The 21,180-nt window shown below is 38.2% G+C and overlaps 1 protein-coding gene across 2 annotated transcripts in view; it reads left to right on the top strand.

Annotated features, from left to right (window-relative positions):
- SLC5A12 (solute carrier family 5 member 12) overlaps nt 1-21,180 on the top strand; it is a 42,661-nt gene that overhangs the window by 6,102 nt on the left and 15,379 nt on the right. For both annotated transcript variants that reach the window (XM_037132987.2, XM_053673168.1), the window contains exons 3-10: nt 866-917; nt 1,759-1,826; nt 6,382-6,536; nt 6,637-6,777; nt 9,646-9,775; nt 10,725-10,813; nt 16,541-16,653; nt 20,646-20,713. In XM_037132987.2, coding sequence (XP_036988882.2) covers nt 866-917; nt 1,759-1,826; nt 6,382-6,536; nt 6,637-6,777; nt 9,646-9,775; nt 10,725-10,813; nt 16,541-16,653; nt 20,646-20,713 — 816 coding nt within the window. The remainder of the gene's footprint in view (nt 1-865; nt 918-1,758; nt 1,827-6,381; nt 6,537-6,636; nt 6,778-9,645; nt 9,776-10,724; nt 10,814-16,540; nt 16,654-20,645; nt 20,714-21,180) is intronic.

The following is a 21,180-nucleotide window of genomic DNA, read 5'->3' as shown; positions in this document are numbered from 1 at the left end:
TTTAAACTAGCTGAGTTGAACCAGAAATACTCATTTTGTTGAAACTCATTTGAAGACAATATTTCCAAACCAATACTAGCACTTTTTCCTTTTGGACTCCTCTCCTGCCTCCCAGGCTCTGGGGGACCTTCATCTAAGCCTCAAGCTTACCTGGGGCACCCCATTGGTGCATTTCCACTGCCCAGGAAGCACTTTCTGCTAAAAGATCACCTTCTTCCTGTTTCTTAATCAAAACTCCCACTCAGGGACTGAAGAATTTGAGGGAGGCAATATGAGGAACAGAATGCTCCTTGACCTGTTCATAGGTATTTGCCTTTTAAAACCCCCCCCCACATCTCTAAATGGTGAAATTTCATTTAAAATAGAATGGGACGGTACCCACTTCCATCAGTGCGTGGTTGCCATTCTGGGAGTTAGAAGGTGTACCTGGTGTGCAGTTGTAGTCTTCTTTGCATGGTACTTCATCCTCACAGATGCTCTCTGTCTTCAACATCCGTATTGTACAAACTGCTAACCATAACTGTGCCATTGTGATGTGTGCTGGAGGGAGAGAGAGAGTGAATCAAAAACTTGAAACCCAGTTTTCTATTCTTTGGAAGTACACAAAATCTAGCCATAAAATGCCAAAGTTTGCAGCCATCTTAAAAGTCCCACCCTGTTAGGTATTCCTCCATCTAATCCTTACATCCCTTCTGCAAACTAGTTACAGGGGCCACCAACTTCAAAATGAGAATGGATGGGAATGAAAGGTTTGGCAAACAAGGTGAAGGAGATATATCTCTACGGTCAATAAAGAACTTTCTAGGCAGTTTTCGTTTCTGTGTCATTTTTCTCAGTGTTCACCTAATTCTTGTTTCTCTACCAGATTCTCTATACAGGTGTGGTGGTGTATGCTCCCGCCCTAGCGCTCAACCAAGGTAAGTTGCCGACCTTTCCCTGGGTACAGCCCACCATTTTTGTGCATGCATTCTCACCTTGAGAAGAAAACATAAAGAACCTTGGGGAGACATTCCTGTTTTTAGACTGCTCTGAATTACTGTAGGAGTCATGATATGAAGTTGTCAAAAGAGAACCTTGAAACAGTGATTGGTTTTGCTCACATGGTTCCACGCACAATTTAATTGTCGTTTGTTTTGTTTTGTAGTCACTGTAACTACGGCAGGTTTGGTATGGTATAGACACAGGACTAAGTAAAGTCACCTATACAAATGGTGATTTCTCAGTGATTTCATGAAGTTGATAATCTGAGTAGAAAAATAGAATGTGCTTGAAGTAATTACTTCAAAATTGATACTTGACCCCTTTGAGAGAATAGAATCCTGGACACAAAAAGGGAAAACAAGTGAAATAAATTTCATACCTGTCAGATTGAAAGTTGTCAATAGTCAGTTCAATTAGGGTCTCTACTCATACTGAGAAATGTCAGTTCATGACTGATGTTTAATTGGTTTCAAAGTACTCATGCTGACTTTGTTAAGGAAAAACAAATACAAGTATTTGGTGCAGATTGCAAGCTCCAGAATTTTAGGAGGAAAAGTTTGAATTTTAACATTATGTGAAATTTATAAACTCGGTTGATGTATAACGATATAATAAAATGATCTTATCAGAAGTGATAAAATTTGAGAAAAACCTCTAATTTTATTTTCATTTGCCCACATAGAACACTGACAAAAATATTGACGTTTTTCCCTTATAATGCTTGCTCTTTTGCTTTTCTCAGAAAAACTCCTTTCAATATTTTTTTCTCCTTTGCAGTGACTGGGTTTGATCTCTGGGGCTCCGTATTTGCAACGGGAGTTGTTTGCACATTCTACTGTACTCTGGTATGTACCTAGTTGTGAAAAAGTATTTAGCACTATCTCCTAATACAGGATAAGGGCAAATCTCCAGCAGAAGGGGTTCTAAATATAGCAGAAACTGCTATTCCGAAATTAAACACAAGTATGCTGGCTTATCTGTTACTGTTTCCTGAGGAAGGTGCTGTTGTTTTATTTAAAACTATTTTTGGTATCAACCATTAGTGGAATTTAAGCGCTGAGCTCATTTGAGAAAGCCGCGGCTAAGAGAAGACTTAGGGAGTAAAATACCTCCTTGATCAGAGGATTAGGTGACCACATGCAACTTCTGAGAAAGCAAAAAAGCTCCTTAATAGTGACTCTATACCATGAGTAGAATTTATACTTCCCTGTTTAATGGTTGAGAAATACAAAATGCATGTGTGAATAATCAAGGATGGCTGGTATTTTGTAAACCTGAGCATTCCACAGCTTGCTTTTGTCTCTCATTTATAGATTTGGCTTTACACATGCTCAGTCTTTAACTAAGGAATCTGGTGGTGCAGGCAAGATATTTATACAATTGCTACAATTAGTTTAGTTCAACAAACATTCATGGAGCACCTCTTATTTGCCATGCCTTGCAATGGGAATCTCTCTTCTCCTGAGTCATTAGCACCATATACAATTCAAAGGCTGTAAGTAACCAATTAAGAATATGGCAATGGTTTCCCAATAGTTGGATTCTCTTTCCTTCTTTTTATAGAGAAATAAAGTACTTGATATGTTGTCATGTAGTAGACCTACATGTATTTTGGCATTATGTGCATACCACATACTTTTTAAATATGTATCATGAGAATATATAATTTAAAATGCCCCTATCTCTCTTTTTCATACTTGCAATTCCCACCATTTGTTTACACTAGGAAGTTTTATCTTAATTTGTTTCCATTCCATCCTCACTCCCATACCATTCTACTCCAGTCACACACAGCTCCTCCCAAGGTTAAAAATAGGCTCCTGTTCCTTAAGTATCTGGCATTATCTGAGATTAGTTGCTCTGACGTACCTGCTCATACAATGATAAGGAGATACATGGCTAGGGATGCTAAATGCTGACTTCTTAGCAACAATAGTGAAAGACAGAAATAGTGCAATAACATTTTCAAAGCACTGAAGTGAAAAAAATTGTCAACTTAGAATTGTGTATTTAGCAAACCAATATTTCAGGAGCTGACCCTCAAGAACCAAGAGAAGTTACCACTAAAATATCTTCACCTGAGAACCTGGAGGAAGTGTTGTGGAAAGAGGAAAAATTATCCAGTTTTAGATTGAAAAAGTAATAAGATAATAAAATAGTAAACATTTAGAAAGTCTAGCCAAACAATTTTTGGTACTTAATGATAATAATAATTTTAAAGTATAGTATAATTTATATAGTATCTAATTACATATAAAATTATGTAATATTAAAACACAATAATTGTTATTGCTACATGTAATTTGGGGATTAAGAAAAAGAATAATCGCCAGCTGGACAACAATAGTGTGTAAAATGAGGAAGAGACTAAGCAGACTTAAAGATTTTATAAGCCCTGAATTGACATTTTTTAAAAGTTAGACTCTAAATTAAAAATTTTATGGGGACTCATTTAAATAACATGATCAAAGTGAAAAAAAATGGAATTAAAATAATTACTAAACAAACCTCAACTGATTTAAGGAAGAGAAGAAAAGATGGCGGGGGAAGCATAGAGAAAACAGAACAAATAGAACCCGAATAGTAACATGTCAGAAACAAGTCTGGATAGTTCAATAATCAGAATAAGCTAAAATAAACTAACTTTATTACTTCTTAATTGGTTTCAGTGCTTCCCTCCCACACTACGGGCCTGTGACATATTAATCTGGAAACATCCATTTCTTCAAGCCACTTGACTGAACTAATTCTCTTCTTGCATCCTACTGTTTACAGGATAAAGTATAAGCTTCTTAGCCTAGTACTGGAAACCTGTCTTTTTCTTTAAAAAAAATATTTTATTTATTTATTTTTAGAGAGCGGGGACAGGAAGGAGAAAGAGTGGGAGAGAAACATCAATGTGTGGTTGCCTCTCATGTGTCCCCTAATGGGGACCTGGCCTGCAACCCAGGCATGTGCCCTGACTGGGAATCGAAACGGCAACCCTTTGCTTCACAGGCCTGTGCTCAATCCACTGAGCTATGCCAGCCAGGGCTGGAAACCTTTCTTTAGGTGAATAAATCCACCCAGCTATTTCTTCCCACCACACCCCTGTTCCTTCCCCCTGCTCTCTAGCCAGGTTAGAGGCTCCCATGTCTCACCAAATGGTGGCTCATGTCTAACACTTTTGCTCGGACATGCTGCAGACACTTGACACTGGTAATCCTGTGGCTGCCCAGCCTAAAACATTTGTGGTGGAAAGAGATTACGGAAATAGGAAGTGACACTTGCCATGCAGGGGTATGCAATCTAATAAACACTGGATGTCAAATAACACAGACCCGTTAAACACTTAGTGACACTATGGCACAATCCTGATTAGTGGTGTGTGTGTATGTGGTTGTGTGTGCACACATGCATGGAGATGTGTGTCTTGCTATGTGAAGGAGTCAGAGTCAGAGCAGTTTTCAGGGGGGTTATAACCTATCATTTAATGAACTTTTGATAAAGTGGTTTGTTCTCTTGCCTCATGTCTAGCTGAAGTTCAGGTTTATGCATATTTTTGCATAACCAATGTGAACTACTCTCTGAAAACTGAGGTCTTTGACATTTGATCTTCATATCACTATCTCTGATGTTGAGATTTCAATTTGGAAGTTTCCATGTCTTTAGAGAAAATGAAAATGCTACTCTTTGGGAGGTGGGAGTTAAGAAACTGACTATTTTTCAAATCAGAATCTGAACATAATATAAAATCAGGTGCCTCTGGCAGGAAATTTAATGTATTTTTCATTGTATTTTAATTGTGATTCCAAAAGAAATGATGGGACAACCCTAATATCATCTTTCTTTTTAAGATGAAGATGATGCCTATCATCTTTTCACAGAAGTTCTTGACACTCTGGAGGAGTAACAGGGGAAGATAATTCTATTTTTTATTGTTAAAAATACTATGCCCTTTCTTTCTCACAGCGCTATTCATTTTCAAAGCTCTTTTAAATACATTATTTCATTTAATCTTTCTCATTTCTCTTATTTGCTCATTCCACCTTCAACAAGGTGCTATGGGATTTTATACCTGGATTATTGCACCAGTCTCTTTCTTTCCTCTTTCCTTCTTGTCCACAAGTTCTCAACTAGAACTGTACATTAGAATCACTTGGGGAACTTTCAAAAAACACTGAGGACTGATTCCTACCCCAGTAGACCTCAGTTTATTCAGAATCCTTGGGAAAGGGGCTCAGATATTGTTTTGTTTGTTTGCTTTCAGGTTCTCCAAGGAACTCCAAGCACCTCCCTAACCTCTTGTCCAATCACACTGTGCTGTGTTGTACTGTTAGTTCCATATTCCTGAAATTCTGGTTCACTCAACCCACTATTTCACCATCTTCTAGATCTTAAAACTCCTTTCTCCATGAATATCCAGAATCTATCATACCTTTCCAGTTCTTTCTTCTTCTAAGTGTTCTACCATTTCAGCTTTCCACACTGTATTCACTGTCTCTAGCTTTACAAAAAGAAATCTCAGGTTGCACAAGCCTGGCCTGGGTGCTTATCCTCATTCCCCTCTCACTTGTATTCAGTTAATCACAACCTATGTTGATTTTAACTCCCACATATCATTCAAATCCATCAAGTCCTTTCAATCTTTGCCTTACTTCAACCTGTTGTCACATGGGCAACTCAAATAAAACCCTGAGTTGCTCTCTCCACTCCTGTTCTGCTATGGTCCTTGAAATCTCCTGTCCACCCAGCTGTTACTGAAACTACTGTGGAACAAACAAAAGTTTTCATCACATAAATCTATTTAATGCTCTCTTATTGCTCCGAAGAAATCGTTTATGTAGTCGTGTCATAGTCTGTGTGTTCTGGTCTCTAGCAAGTTCAACAGCCTCCCCATGGGCACTGTGCATATTCCTCAGTTTGTATGGCCTAGCTTTCCTTTGCATCCGCAGGCAGCCATGCCTCTCCTCACTTCTCCTTGGTGCTCCCCTCTGCACTGCGTTCTCTGGACCTGGCAAACGCCCCCTCACTCTTCAGAGCTTGGCTCCAATGACACTCTCTTAAGACCAGATCAGGACTCCATGCTATATACTTCGGTTACACCTTCTACAATTTTAAGTTAAAAGCTGTATTATTGTCTAGTATCTGCTTCTGCCACCAGATTATAAAAGAAGTTAACAGAGTTAATTCGGAAATTAAGGAAGAAATCTGTCTCTTTTAATCCCATACTTAACATCATACATGGCACATAAAAGGTGCTGAGCAACTGTGCTGAAGAAAAGAAAGGGGAAAAAAGAAGAAAGGAAGGAAGGGGAGGAGGAAAGAAGAAAGGAAGGATGGAAACATAGATCATATTAACAGAGTTGGAAGAATTGCAGGCTTCAGGCTGAGAACTCATACCCATTCTCTCCATTTCAGGGAGGACTGAAAGCAGTGGTGTGGTCAGATGCGTTTCAGATGGTTGTCATGCTTGTGGGCTTCTTAACCGTTCTCGTTAAAGGATCAGCTGAAGTTGGTGGATTTCAAAGGGTGTTAGAGCAATCAGCAAATGGATCTCGACTAGACAGAATTGAGTATGTTCAATGCTACTTTTTCATCTTTTATAAAGATTTAGCTGCATGACCTAATCCCCTAAAAAAAATCTTTGTTCACTCTCTTCTCTCTGCCTTGTAGCTTTGATATGGATCCTCTCAGGAGACATACTTTTTGGACAATATCAGTGGGAGGAACTTTTACCTGGCTCGGGGTCTATGGAGTTAATCAGTCAACCATCCAGCGATGCATTTCTTGCAAAACAGAAAAGCATGCCAAGCTGTGAGTTATTAATAAAAATATTTCTCTGTTTTATCTGCCCCTATTGGGTATTCATTAATGCTTGTTAATGTTGTGTGCCTATAAGAGGAACAGAAAGATTCATTTAACTCTTCCAACAATATTTTGAGGCATGTATTATTACTCCCATCTCAGCAAGGAATTATTAGAGCTGGGATTTGAACTTAATAATCTGTCTGCCTTTGTTCTCCATCGTTTTCTGCCTTTATTTACTGAGAAATGACAGGGTTAAATTAGGTGCTGTGTAGAGCAATGCAGAGGTAAACAGCATATATTTCTTAGTTTCTGTGATGAGATAACCCTTATCACTTACTGACTTAGCATGTGGTTTCTTCAGCTACTGTTTTTCTTTTGATGGTTATACCTTCAAATTTCTCAACGAGAGATTTAAAAAGAAGAAGGAGGTCGTAATGGGGCTTTAGGTGCTCCAAGTTTTCCCAGGGTATCCTTGCCACGCCTGCGTACTCTGGTGACTCCAGCAGGCACACAGCTTGTCAGTCCTGTCCCAAGCCCCAAAAGTCAGCCGCACTCTCAAACGGGGACCGAGAGAAACCGTGCACTCTTCTGCAAAACTGGTGGAGATAAATTAACAGGTCATCTAAAATGAGCATTTTATCCTTGCTGCTGCTGTCCAAAGTTCCAGCCGCCCCTGACTTGTCAGGGTGCCTTCAACTTTTCCTAGAGCAGGAAAGAGCCACCATGAATATTTCTGCAACTGACTTTAAAGTACTTTCAATGCAGTTTCTTATTTAAACCAAATGAAATGAAGTTGCTTGGACATGATTCACCAATCTGTAACTTAAATTCTAAAAGTGAATATTTCACTTTATATACTTCACGCATTCTTGGAGGGAAGAAGTGAAAGCATTACTAGTGTTTCAGCAATACACTAGTAGCATATTTATATCCGATGATAATAAATAACACCAACAAACTCTCTGAACACATCATCATCACTTGATCAAATAACTGAATTAATGAAAATGTATTAATGTCAAATATGTTTTTGATATTAAGATTCATATAAAATTAAAATTCATTTAAAACTCTGCTTTAAAATGAATGAGAGTTGAAGGTACAGTTTCTATGCTAGGCCTATGTGTAGAAAATGGTGCTCTGAGGGTACGGGAGTTCAGACCGGTTATCTCATCCCTCCCCAGCACCATCCCATCTCCCCACTAAGATGAGGACACCCACATACACGCACACTCATTTTCTATTTCCATTGCCTTTGTCTATTTTCTTTATATTTCTTATATCTTAGATGTGAATCCAAGATCATCTCATTCATTTAGTTCATGTCAGAGATGATTGCTTGGCTCCAGTCCAAGAATATCACCTCCATGAATGTGGGTTCTGTGTGCTCACTGCTTGCTAGATCACAAGTACTCAGAAGAAGCTGGTTCAGAGAGTTTGCCTGAATAGAACCAATGCAATCCACAGGTATTGATCACTTTATGTATCAAGTGTATTCCCAAAGGCTATGTCTAATTCAAGCCCTCCACACACACAAAAACAAATGAAACTCAAAGGATAAACATTGTAAGACTACTCCCAAGAGAGTAACTTTTGAGGTAAAACTCTTTGCTAATGTAAATAATGTCAAACAGAAACCAACCAATGAGATAATTATTGAACATATTTGCTTCAAGAATAAATACTTTGATTTCAGGGCTTTCTGAAAGTCAAGTATACCTACACAGCACAGGCTTTAGGGGACTTTGAAATGAATGTGTGCTCCTTATACTTGAATGTGGATGCATTTAATTCCTTTCATTGAATGACTGGAACCAAGAAAGTGCCCAATGCTTCTCTCCTGGTTCTCTGCAACTGGAGCCAGAATGAGCCTTTTTATTCTCTCAGGTATTGTAAAGCTAGCCTACTTTCAAGTCTGTTTGCAGATTAAGAAAGTGAGTAAATTTTTTACTTTCACATAACAGTAATAAATACAAAACAGCCATAGGCTACTGCAAAATCATATGCATAACTATAATTAAGCATATCTATGTGCTATGGAATAAAACAAGTTGCTCCCAAAAATATGGATAAAATGACCTTAAGGCTCTTCGCATTTTCTGTTTTCTTAAAAACAACAACAACAACAAGAAAAGCCCCTTAACTTCACATTTCATCTGAATTAATCCCCGAAGTGAGTATTTCCAAAACTTATCTATGTCTGCACTCATCTTTTTATTTCTCTGGAAGAAAATATGTTAAAATGTAAGTTGGATTTTTGACAGTTTCCTGAATTGAGTAGAAGGGGCATCAGTTGAAGTTATAGGTAAGCGATTGTTATGTAAAATTTCATCTAAGAAAATAGATCTCACACCACACATTGAGGTTTTGCAAAAAAACTCTCAATTTCAAAAAAAATCCATCAAATCTACTTCAGTCAAATTTTGTAATCAGTCTAAAATTGTACTGTTCTCAAACAAAAAAACAAGAGTAAAAGTATAAAGTGTAATAATTATTTTTTAAAAACGTATCTAACACATTTTACATGGGAGTAAATGGCCTTTATTTTAGTATTTTTTAGAGATTTAAAAAATTTATTTATCTTTAGAGGGGAAGGGAAGGAGAGAGGGAGAGAAATATCAGTGTATGGTTGCCTCTCATGTGTCCCCTGCTGGGAACTGGCCTGCAACCCAGGCATGTGCCCTGGCTGGGAATCGAACCTCCATCCTTTGGTTCACAGGCCCACGCTCAATCCACTGAGCTACACCAGCCAGGGCAAAATGTAATAATTCTTGAAGGCTGTAAAATCTTATTTTAAAGCAACAAGGCCAAAAAAGCTTTCACCTTGAGTCTTTGTAATATGGAATAGAGGCTACCTGTGCGTTTTTTTTCTAGAGCCTTGTACTTCAACTTGTTGGGTCTCTGGATCATTCTGTTTTGTGCTGTCTTCTCTGGCTTAATCATGTACTGCTACTTCAAAGACTGCGATCCTTGGACTTCTGGCATTGTCTCAGCACCAGACCAGGTACGTGTTACTGTCAGGTCCCTGGGAATGGCTGAAATGCGTGTGTCTCTAGCCATTGATGGGTAATGTGGGGTCTTCCTCTTCTTCCGCCTGGACCAAAAGACTACATTTCTTTTCTCTCCTCCTGGGTGATATCACCACACCTTAGGGTCTAACATGAGGGATTGGACATGTAAAACAAAAAAAGGTACTTCACCTTGCCCTTGGAGATGAGGCCAGGGGCTAGGGCAAGGCCAAGGACAAAGAGAGGTGAGATTGAACTAAAAGATTTGGTTGTCAAAGCTGCCTTTCAACTCTTTCTATACATCTCAAGGTTGATTAATGATGCTTTGGTCTCAAATGTAACAAAATGACCCATATTTATCCAATGCTTTGGCTCATGTCTTATCATCATAGCTCAAACAGTATCACCCGATGTTCTCCACTAAACATTCTCTTAAAAATTCGCTTTTTAGACAAACATTCAGGAGAACCAGTCATCTCCTCGGTTTTCCCCTATACCTTCCACTATCTTACCCTATCTTATGGGGCTTCTCTCAGAAATCGGGCTACAAAGTAGAACCATAGCACCTAGATTCCCTGAAGACCCTTAAGCATTTGTTTCTAGGGTTTACTTGCTAAATTTAAGGGTAAACAGACAAGAAAATATACATTGCAAACAAAAGAAACATTTTTACAGTCTCTGAACCTTTTAAAGTTTGTCTAGCCCCTTTTTCCTAATACTGTCTCTTTTTCTGCCCCTCTCCCTCCCCTACAGCTGGACCTTGGGTCCATGGAATTGGATAGGTCATAACCTCATTTGCTAGAATGTAGCAACCTTAGTCCATGCAACTCCTCTGTTACTATTAATCGTGTATTTTTTCACTTTCTTTTGCTAAAAAGCTACATTTGCACAGTTCAGACACTGCTGAGGAGACCACTAACCCTATGTTGTTTGCCTCCTCGTCAGCTGATGCCATACTTTGTCATGGAGATATTTGCCTCGATGCCTGGACTACCAGGACTTTTTGTGTCCTGTGCCTTCAGTGGAACTCTGAGGTTAGTGCCTTGGCAGCACTAACATGTGATGACAATGTTGGTGCAACACGGGTGAGGAGGTGATGGCGGTAGGGAATCATTGGTATTTATTTACCGAGTACTTACCGAGTGTCAGCCGTGCTGCTAAATGCTTTCTTTGTGTTTGCTTGTTAGTTGTTACACTATATATGAGGATGAAACTTTATTCACATTATCATCAGTGTAGAGATAAGAAAACTGAGATTTAACAAGGTAGACAACTTACCCACGGGACATAGTAAACTGCAGAAGCAGGATGTAAACCTAGGCGTGCCCACGCACTAGACCTTTCTTTAATCTTGTCAACCCTGTCTGATGCCCTCTGTCCCCCGCAACTGCACACCACCTTTACACTAGGCAGCTCACTCTGGTGGCATTTGCCACCCAGCCACAGTGTATTTCTGCAGATCCATTCTTTGCAATCCATTCTTCCCATTTTCAGTAGCACACTCAGGCAGCTAACAACTCCCATCTTCCATATGTAGACATCATTCTAAGGTTTATGTTATGCTGGGCACAATTGGTGATGGCGGGAACATGGGGATATGGTGGAGGACAAGGCTGACATTTCTCTCATATAGAGTTTGCATTCTAATTGGCATAGAAAGTGGACAATTTATAAGTGAACAAGATAAACAAGATATGGTTTGATGACAAATAATAGAAAGGAAATAACAGGGTGATATCCTAGAGAGAGGTGAGGCCTGGGGGATTCTGTTTTTAATAGTGTCTTTAGGAGCCTCCTCTTTGGGTGTGTGACTCGTGTGATGAGATTGAAAGCACGAGAAGCAGCTACCTCTGTGAAGAGCACAGGCGGGCTTACGGGCATGGGGAGGAGCAAATTCCAAAGCCCCCGGAAAAGAAATTGTGTGGAATATGGCAGGAACAAACAGAAGGGTTAAAGCCGAGGAACTGGGAGGAGAGCAGATGGGGATGAGTTTGAAGAGGTGAACAGGCATCAGATCATGATAAAGAGTTTGCATTTCAAATTAAATGGGAAAACATCAGAAGGTCAGAAACAAGGCAGTGAGTGATGTCATACAATTGAAGACTCAGTTTTCTACGTGGGGAAGAGCTTATAATAAAAGCCTGAGCAGTAAAAGTGAGTGACTCATTAGGAAGCATTTGTCTTCATTCAAGTGAGAGAAGATAGTGACTTGGAGAGGGTAGGGGCAGCAGTGTTAAGGGCAGTGCACTGGAGCAGTGAGGTAGCATCACTGCTTTCCTTTAAGCTGGACCTACTGCCTTTGAGAACCAGAGACCCAGCTAGTGGGAAAAGTCTTACTTCTCTTCCTGGAACTCAGTTGTACAGAATCAATTACAGGATTGGTTAAAGGCCAAGTTTAACACAGGAAATTGATCAGGGTCAAGATTCAAGCAGTACCAGTGGACAAAAGTAAAATCTTTGTATCTTATCCCTCAAATCTCTTGTCCCACCCCACAAAATTAACCGCTGTTAATAATTTCTTGTTAAGAAATCAGAAAGTTTCTTTGCTTATATGAACATATGTACCATTTAGTGTACAAAAAAGAGATCACATTGTATATAGTGTTCCATTTCTTTAAGTTAATACAATTTAAAAATCTTCCTGCATCCGCAGATCTACCTTATTCATTGTTTGATCTTCCAGTGCTTTGATGTAAGGCGTAACTAACAATGCGTATGTCTTAGTTTGTTTGGGCTGCTGTAACAGTACCGCAGACTGGGTGGCTTACAAACAGTGAAAATGCATTAACCATAGTTCTCAGGGCTAGGAAGTCTCAGATTCGGGCACTGGCAGATTTGGTGTCTGGTGAGGACACACTTTCTGGTTGAAACTCGGCTGTCTTCCTGCTGAGCCCTTGCGTCCTAGAAGGGGTGACAGAGCTCTCCACGAGGTCTGGTTAATGGTCTCTCACTAATCCCATTCATCAGTGCTTCACCCTCATGATCTGATTAAGTCCCAAAGGCCCCACCTCCAAATACTGTCCATTGGAAATTAGGCTCCAACATATGAGTTTTGGCAGGACATAGCTCACCACATTGTATGTCTTTCTGAAATTGTGCAAGGATATATGTAGACTACATGATAAGACGTAGAATTACTGTGTCAAAATACAATTTGTTTAAAACTTTTCATGCACATTGCTAAATTAACTTCCAAAAGTTTGTACTATTTTATACACTGAAAACACTAGTGTAACTCCTTCCCCACACTACTGTCAGTATTGAGTACTATGGCACTGTTAAACTTGCCAGCTGGAAAAATGGTCACTAATTTAACTATGAATTCCCTTCATCATAAGTAGGATTGGCAACCTTTCTCTAATTTCGCTGGCCATTCATTTTCTTTTGTTTGTTTGTTTTGAAATATACCAAATTATTTACTCAGGATTTTTTTCTTTTAAGTTTTCCTCTTTATAAATCTGAAAATATTTTTGACATGTCTTGTTTTTCTCATTTGCTCTTTATTGGCTATATTAATGGTATTTCGAGTATATGGATATTTTATTTTATATCAATCAATTCTTTTACATTACAGTTTCTACTTAATATCTTTCTCAGAAAGGCTTCCATGCCATGACTATAAGTAATCACACAGACTTTATTCTAATATATTAATGATTTTGTTAACTGTCAAATATTATTAAATCATCTAGACTACACATGTGTCATGAGGAATGGAGTTTCTGACTCATATTTTTTCTTAGTGAGTTACCAGTTGTCCCATTATTTTTTTAGTAAAAACCAAATAAATCTTCTAACTATTAACTTGAAAAGCCATTTTTAGTACATCCTACATTTTTTGATGTGCTCAGGACTTTTCTGGATTCCCTTTTATATTCCTTTGATCTATTTGTCTACAGTTATGCCAATTCTAATAATTTTAGCAATTGTGCTTTAAAATATGATTTAAAGTCTGAGAGACTCATAATTATTAATTACTTTCCTTTTACAGAAGTTCCCTTGATATCTAGTTTTCTCCTAATCATTTTCAATTATTATTTTAATTTTTTTAGGGTTTGATTGTACTGAAATCATGAGATCTATGAATAATTTTGTTTTTCTCTATTTTTAAGTAATTACGCTCCTATGTTAATTCTCATATACAATTGTGCTTTGAGGCCAATGATAATCAATTGAGGAATGGCAGAAATCCTGATCTTGTTATATAATTTAAAGGGAATATTTCTTGGATCCTATCGTTAAACATGATTTTAGATTTTGATTTGAAAGATATATATACATTTTTAAAAATTAGTAAAATTGTAAAAAAGGTAAAAAATGCATAAATTTATTGTACTTTTAGAAAATATTTTTATCAGGGAGACTATTGAATTTTGGTAAAATTTTGGAAATTTTATTTTATTATTACTATTTTTAATTTTTTAAATTTAATTGTTGTTCAAGTACAGTTTTCTGTCTTTTATTCCCATCCCAGCCCACCTCCCCCCAGTGTTCCCCACCTCCCTCCCATTTCCACCCCCCTTACTTGTTGTCCATGTGTCCTTTATACTAGTTTCTGTAAATCCCATTTTTCCCTGAAATTCCCTCCCCTCTCCCCTGATTGGTAAATTTTGGAAATTTTAAAATGGGTACTTAGAAAATTGTTAAGCTTTGACATATTACTATTATGTTGACAAATTTTCAAACTAGAAACTTCTTGAATCCATATGTTGACTGCAACTTGCTAATGTTGTAATTTTAACTTAGTGTACTGTTGAATATTTTGCTCTGTGCTTTCAGAATTCTGCATTAGCAACACAAAGTGCTCTTTGGTGCTGGCATTAGGACCTCAAGGAAACTAAGGCAGAAACAAGAGCACCAGAGGATCACACCCAAGCAGGGGTGACACTATCTTTTCAGTTTGTCCCTTTCCAGAGAGTACTCTTTATTTTTTCTCTCAGGAGTATATATTGTAGAGAAACTACTGCTATAAATGTTCAGGAGGGTATTGGATTAGGCAAAGGGGAAGACAAGAATAGGGGTAGAGTAAAAGCGTAGTAGTGGAGATATAGGAAAAAGAAAAGCTTTCTACTATCTTGTTGGAGCAGTTTTAGAATTTGAGAAATTGACGTATGAATGAATAATACACCTGAATGCAAAAAACAGCCCAGCAGAGGTTCTAAAAATCTGAGCCTTCTGGGCCAAAGTCAGCTTTGCCTTCCCTCCTTCACAATGGATTCAAAGGTTAACCATAATATTTGCAACTTTCACATAATTGATTTTGAGTCATGCCTGTTGGGAGTGCTCCTTTTATTTGATCACCTCCTTTCCTTATTTGACTTCCAGGAAGCTGCAGGGAACATATACCAGGCCTTGCTTCTCAGGAAAATAAGAATGATATGTACTTACAGTTTCAATTCCCAGAAATGGGTCTTATGAAGTTTGTACTTACTGTATCTGTCATTTAGGAATGGAACTATTAAATAATGCATAAGATGGACCCTTGGAACTATTCCAACTGAAGTAAGATTACAGCTAAGATGAACAGTACTATTATCCAGCATTACCACAAAAAGAAGTAGTTCCAATTTTCTTTCATACCTTTGGCACAGCTATAACAAGTCTTCAGATGTGAATTGGAGGGTAACAAAAGAACTAATAATGAATGCCAATGGAAAATTTACAATGGTTGGCCAGGTTTGTTCATTATCTTGTTAGTTTTCTAGAACTTTTGTTTGTGGTTGTGATTTTGCCTCAGCTGAATTTATATAGTTATCTATTTTACTAGCTGAAATACTCCTGGCTTCTATAAGGAATTCGATAAGGTTTCATGTTATTCTGTGAGAAAAATGACAACTTTCAGGTCCTTCTTAGAGCCATAAAACTGAACTCTGATGGGAAAGTCAGAGCTTTTATGAGTTTAGGTCTTTGGCTCCTTCCCAGCCTTATCTTTTATCCTCTACCTCTTTACTGATTGCTGGCTAGCCCCTCTGATGGCTGCAGATGGTTGAATGCAACAAACTTTCAGACATTTAAATGTAATTTTCCCTTTGTTCTAGAACACCTTTTTCTCAATGTGCATGGGTGTTTTCAGTTCCCATTTTAACCATAATTTTCTTAGATGAGAATCTTCTAACTTCATATTGGTTTAGGTCTCTGCAAGACATGTTCTTCTAGCACTTTGTTATTTTCCTTCATAACAGTTTATACAGTCATTAATCAATCACACAATTGTCTGTTAAATGTCCCTGCCTCCAAAACAAGTGGAAGATCTTTGGTTTCTTGTTCACCATTACATGCCTAGTACCCAGTGTGAACAAACAGATGCATGAATGTTATTAACACATTAATTAATATGAATGAATGGCAAAGTGAACTGACACCTGAGTTGGGATAACCACTACATCTTGCTTCAAGTCTAACCTAAGCCCTCCACCATACCACACCCCAAGCACTCACACACATGCGCATACCCAATCTCTCTGCTACTGCTTGATAACTCATTTAACATCCTGTTAAGGGAAATGAGTGGGAGTTAAAACATGAAAACCTAGCTTGTTCAGTGGAGTCTGTGGGAGCATTGAAAGAGCATTAAGCAGAGAAGCAGCTCTGACGAGTGCGTACATAGGCCATGTGGCTCCCCTGGGGTTCCAGAATGAGGATGTGTGTCCACATCTGTTGTCCCAGAGCGCTGCCTTATCTATTTGCCCTGGAAAACAGGGCAGGCTGGTGGCTTAGCTTTATTTAGCTTGGACCGTGTTCTCGCTTTTCTCTCCCTGTAGCACCGTGGCTGCCAGCATCAATGCCTTAGCAACAGTGACCTTTGAGGATTTTGTCAAGAGCTGTTTTCCCCACCTCTCCGACAAGCTGAGCACCTGGATCAGTAAAGGCTTATGTAGGTATAGTCAGTGAATCTTCATCCCATACCATGAAATGTATGTGTGTGGTACCTGTCAAAATCCTACACGTGCTATTCAGCACACTGGCGCAAACGCGTGTGAGATGCATAAGAAAACTCACATACAGATTCTTACAGTTGCAAAGATACCAGGGGGGGTACCAGGAAAGCATGACCTGCTAGCTCACCGTTCACCACTCTTATTTTCAACACTCTTTTGTGCTGGCCCTACATTCTAGATTCATCATTTCAATATCTTTTGATTATGCTATGTATTGATCATATCAATTCCTCCATTTGGGATATTATTCTGCTAACTATGGCCAGTCACTTTGTCTAATAAATCCAAATACTTTATTGCCAAACTCCCAGCAATATCACCTCAAAGAATAATTTCTCCTTGCTTAATTGTATGATTGTATATTATATTTATAATTACTCTAATACTTATTATCTTAATTATAGTTTTATACAATTTACTTCTAAGTATAAACAAATCATTTGCTCGTTTACTTATTATAGGAAATATAGGTAATTTGGAAAAATATATACACTTTTAAAATAAAATTGTATCTAATCCTGTCACCTTTTTTTAGTTAAATTAAAATTGTTTCTATTGTTACTTTTTTTACAAGAAAATTTGCTCTCTATGTTTAGCTTTCTTTCAGCATAACTTTAAAATAAAATATATTGCATATTACTTAACTGCACTATCCCTCATGGGACCGCATTATGTCTGAAAATGCATTTGGGAAAAATTGTAAGATTTACATATAAAAATAGCATCGATTTTTTTCTGTTTAATAATATAATAATTTTGATACGAGATATTAATAATATTCATGCCTTCCCCCTCCTCTTGCTTGCCCTCCTCTTCCTCCTCCTCCTCCCACTGATGTTGTGAATGAGAAGCTTTCTCCATCTCTCCAAAACTGTGTATAATCAATATGGAAAAGCTGTAGGTTTCTGTTTTTGTCTTATAAAACGTGTATCTTTCCATTTACCCAACTATTGCTGATTTCCAAATTTTAATTGGCTTTCTATTAAGTATGGTCATTGCCTACTAATACTGGTAGCTTTCTCATCTCCTTATTGTCAAATTTAGGTTGTTTGTTCTTCATTTTTTTCAGTTTTTCTCTTATCCCCATAGTTTTGTTTTTTAACTCATCACACTTGAAGAAATCGTTTTTCCTCAGTTAATTCTGAATTCTCCATAAAGTTTTAAATGTAATAATTTAAATTCTGCTACTGTATTTTGCCCCTTAAATTTTATTATAAAAATTATATCATGCAACAAGGTTTAAAGCCTTTAACAATCCCTATATATATGTCATCCATTAACATTTTTCTAGACTTACTTATCCTCATATCCATCTAGATCTCTATCCATTTAATAATCCACCATATTTAAATATATCCCTCTAATTTTTCGATGCATATTATTAACTAGAATTAAGTAACTGTTTAAAGTTTCCTTTTTAAAATAATGTTTGTTGTTATTCTATCACAGTTGCCTCAATTTTCCACCTTAGCCCACCTCCACCCATCCCCCAGTCAATTCCCACACTGTTGTCCATGTCCGTGGGTCATTCATACATGTTCTTATCTAGTCCCTTCCCCTTCTTTCCATGATTCCCCCCATTGCTTTCAGTCTGATCCATGTTTTCATGTGTTTGATTCTATTTTTGCATTAGTTTATTTTGTTCATTAGATTCCACTTATAGGTGAGATCATATGGTATTTGTTTACCTGCAATGAAATGAACAGATGTTATGTATGCATTTCCTGAGTTTTGACAACTTCATACACCTGTGCAAACCAACCACTAAAGACATAAATCATTGTCAGACCCTGGAAAGCTCCCTTTTGCTCATCCCAGTCAACCCCTGCTCCCCCTCCCCCCAGATACTTTCCAAAATAGGCTGGTTTTACCTCTTCTAACATTTCATGTAAATGGAATCACATGGTATACACTATTTTTTGTAAGGCTCCTTTCACTCAACAAATTTCTGAGATTTATTCACATTGTTTTGTGTATCCACGATCCATCAATTTCCATTGCTGAGCAGTATGGCATTGTATGAATATAGCACAACTTTGGGGGTTTTGCTTGTTTGCTTTTTTTTTTAAGAGAGAGAGAATGAGGGGGAAAGAGCGAGAGACATTGAGAGCATGGAACATGTTGTTCCACTCATTTATGCATTTCTCGGTTGACTCTTGTATGTATCCTGATGAAGGATCAAACCTGCAACCTCGACATATCAGGATGTCACTCTAACCTACTGAGCTACTTGGCCAGGGTCTCCCACAGATTTTTTTAAAACATCTACTTCTATAGGTGGAGCTGGACTGTTTCAGTTTGAAGTTATAATAAATAAAGTTGCTATGAATACTTTTATACAACCAATTTTTTTGATAAGTACTGAAGAGTGGAGGTACTTGGTCAGCTATCACGGTTTTTATTTCCTTGTGGTCTTTCCTTGTTACACTGGATCCATCTTCACCTAACGTATTGGTGGTGCACCCTCTCTCATTGTTTTTCTTTTTAAAAAAATATTCATCTTTAGAGGGGGAAGGGAAGGAGAGAGGGAGAGAAATATCAATGTACGGTTGCCTTGTCTGCATTCCCTGCGGGGAACTGGCCTGCAACCCAGGCATGTGCCCTGACCAGGAATTCAACGGGCAACCCTTTGGTTCATAGGCCGGTGCTCAATCCACTGAGCTATGCCAGCCAGGGCTTTCACTGCTTTTCATTTCATTGGTTTTCTCTTGCCCTCTCTGTTGTTTGCTCCATTGAGATTGTATATTTGTATGTTATATTAAGTTTTCCAAGCAGTTTATAAATATTTTTATTTTCTGGCCCTTAAGGTAAATTATTTCCAGAAAGTGTAGCCTTTATTTGAGCATTTAGGTGCACGTATTCATTCCCTTGTTTGACAGCATTTGCCAAGAATTTCATATGATTTGTTTCTTTTTATTTATGATTGAATGAGGACAGATCAACACCTGCCCGCATGTTTGTCAGCTGGTTCATTAAATTGCATGCATCTATTTACTTATCTTGCATAATGAGTTAGAGCTAACAGCAGGTGGATGGACATTACCCCCAGTACAATTCCAGTTTCTAGCAGATATTATGGATGTGCTGGCTTGAGTACAAGTTTCTTTTATGTCCATGGTTTATTATTGTCTGATCCTCTGAGCTGATGTAGCACTGGGACAATCCACAGCATTAGCTGCACCTGTGGAGCTTTCTTTCCCACTCACCTTGACTGCTTTGCCTTGCAGTAGTTCTTGATAGCACTCTTCTGAAGTGTAAGTACTTGGTGCGGGAGAGGTTGGATCAATTCTCTAGTCAGCACACAAAAAGGTAGAACCCCTGGACTGAGGGATGGCTGCCGATGATTACTAGAAGTGCCGTGTGAGGTGGTTCAGCACATGGCGCCCTGAGGGTACGTGGGTACGTGAACAAATAACCCAGTTTGCTGTCTGCCAAGGGCCATGAGGATAGTGCGAATAAAGCACCTAGGGAAACAACCAGCAGAACTGTCCAGATTTGCAAAGCGTGTAAGATAAAAATGTACAAATATTTAATGATTTGCAAGCTGTCTGAGTCCCAGAGAAGTTAGTAACTTCTTCAGGTGACTGTTCACTGGTCAAAGTGGAATTAGTTCTGTCACTGTCTGGATCGGCCTCGATGAGTGACCTTCCCACAGTTTCAGGCTGCTTTCACCTGACAGCTTTCTTCTTGAGTCTTGGATAGGAAATTATTTGGCACTAGGTTCCAGCTCATTCTGCCTGACCTAAGATAGCGTGTTTCGGGGAGAAAAATCTCCTAAATGCTCCTCTTGGGGCCCGTGATGGCTGAGGTCAGTTCTCACCGACACCCCTAACGATTGGGCTTGCATCAGAGGTGGTTCTGGGCAGGAGCTAAAGGAGCCCCTCAAAGCCAGCTTGGGTGATGGTAATGAGGGTTTTTATCCTTTCAGGTATCTTATTTGGTGTGATATGTACCTCCATGGCTGTGGCTGCGTCCCTCATGGGGAGCATCATACAGGTAATGAAAGAGGAAAGAGACACATTTAATCTCATAGCAACATTTTACCTTCATTGTGGTCTACTGTTTTTCATGTTCCTCTGAGCCATCCTCTGATGCCAGATTCAAATTAGACATGCAGATAACATTTCAACCAAAATTACTTTCAGAAGAACAAACTATGAGAAGAAAAAAACTAATAATGGGACTTGGGGACGAGGTACACTGTAATAAATTTAGGAACTTTTAAAATTCAGATCTGAGAAATTATGATACTGAAGTAAAAGTAGGAATGATAATCATGACAAAAAAACCGACTGATTTTATGAAAAGTTTATCTAATCTAGGTATAATCTCAAATATATTATCTCATTTAATCTTTACCACTTCTCTAGGGGGTAGTTTGATTAACCTACTAATTTTATAGCTGAAGAAACTGAAATGTAGACAGGTGAAGTACTGGTCTCAAAGTCACGTAAATAAAGACT

Source organism: Artibeus jamaicensis, unplaced genomic scaffold, assembly GCF_021234435.1.
Source record: "Artibeus jamaicensis isolate MK-2021 breed Jamaican fruit bat unplaced genomic scaffold, CSHL_Jam_final contig_797, whole genome shotgun sequence".
NCBI classification, from domain to species: Eukaryota; Metazoa; Chordata; class Mammalia; order Chiroptera; family Phyllostomidae; genus Artibeus; species Artibeus jamaicensis.
Note: the sequence above shows the minus strand (reverse complement) of the source record. Positions and strands in the feature narration are given on the sequence as shown.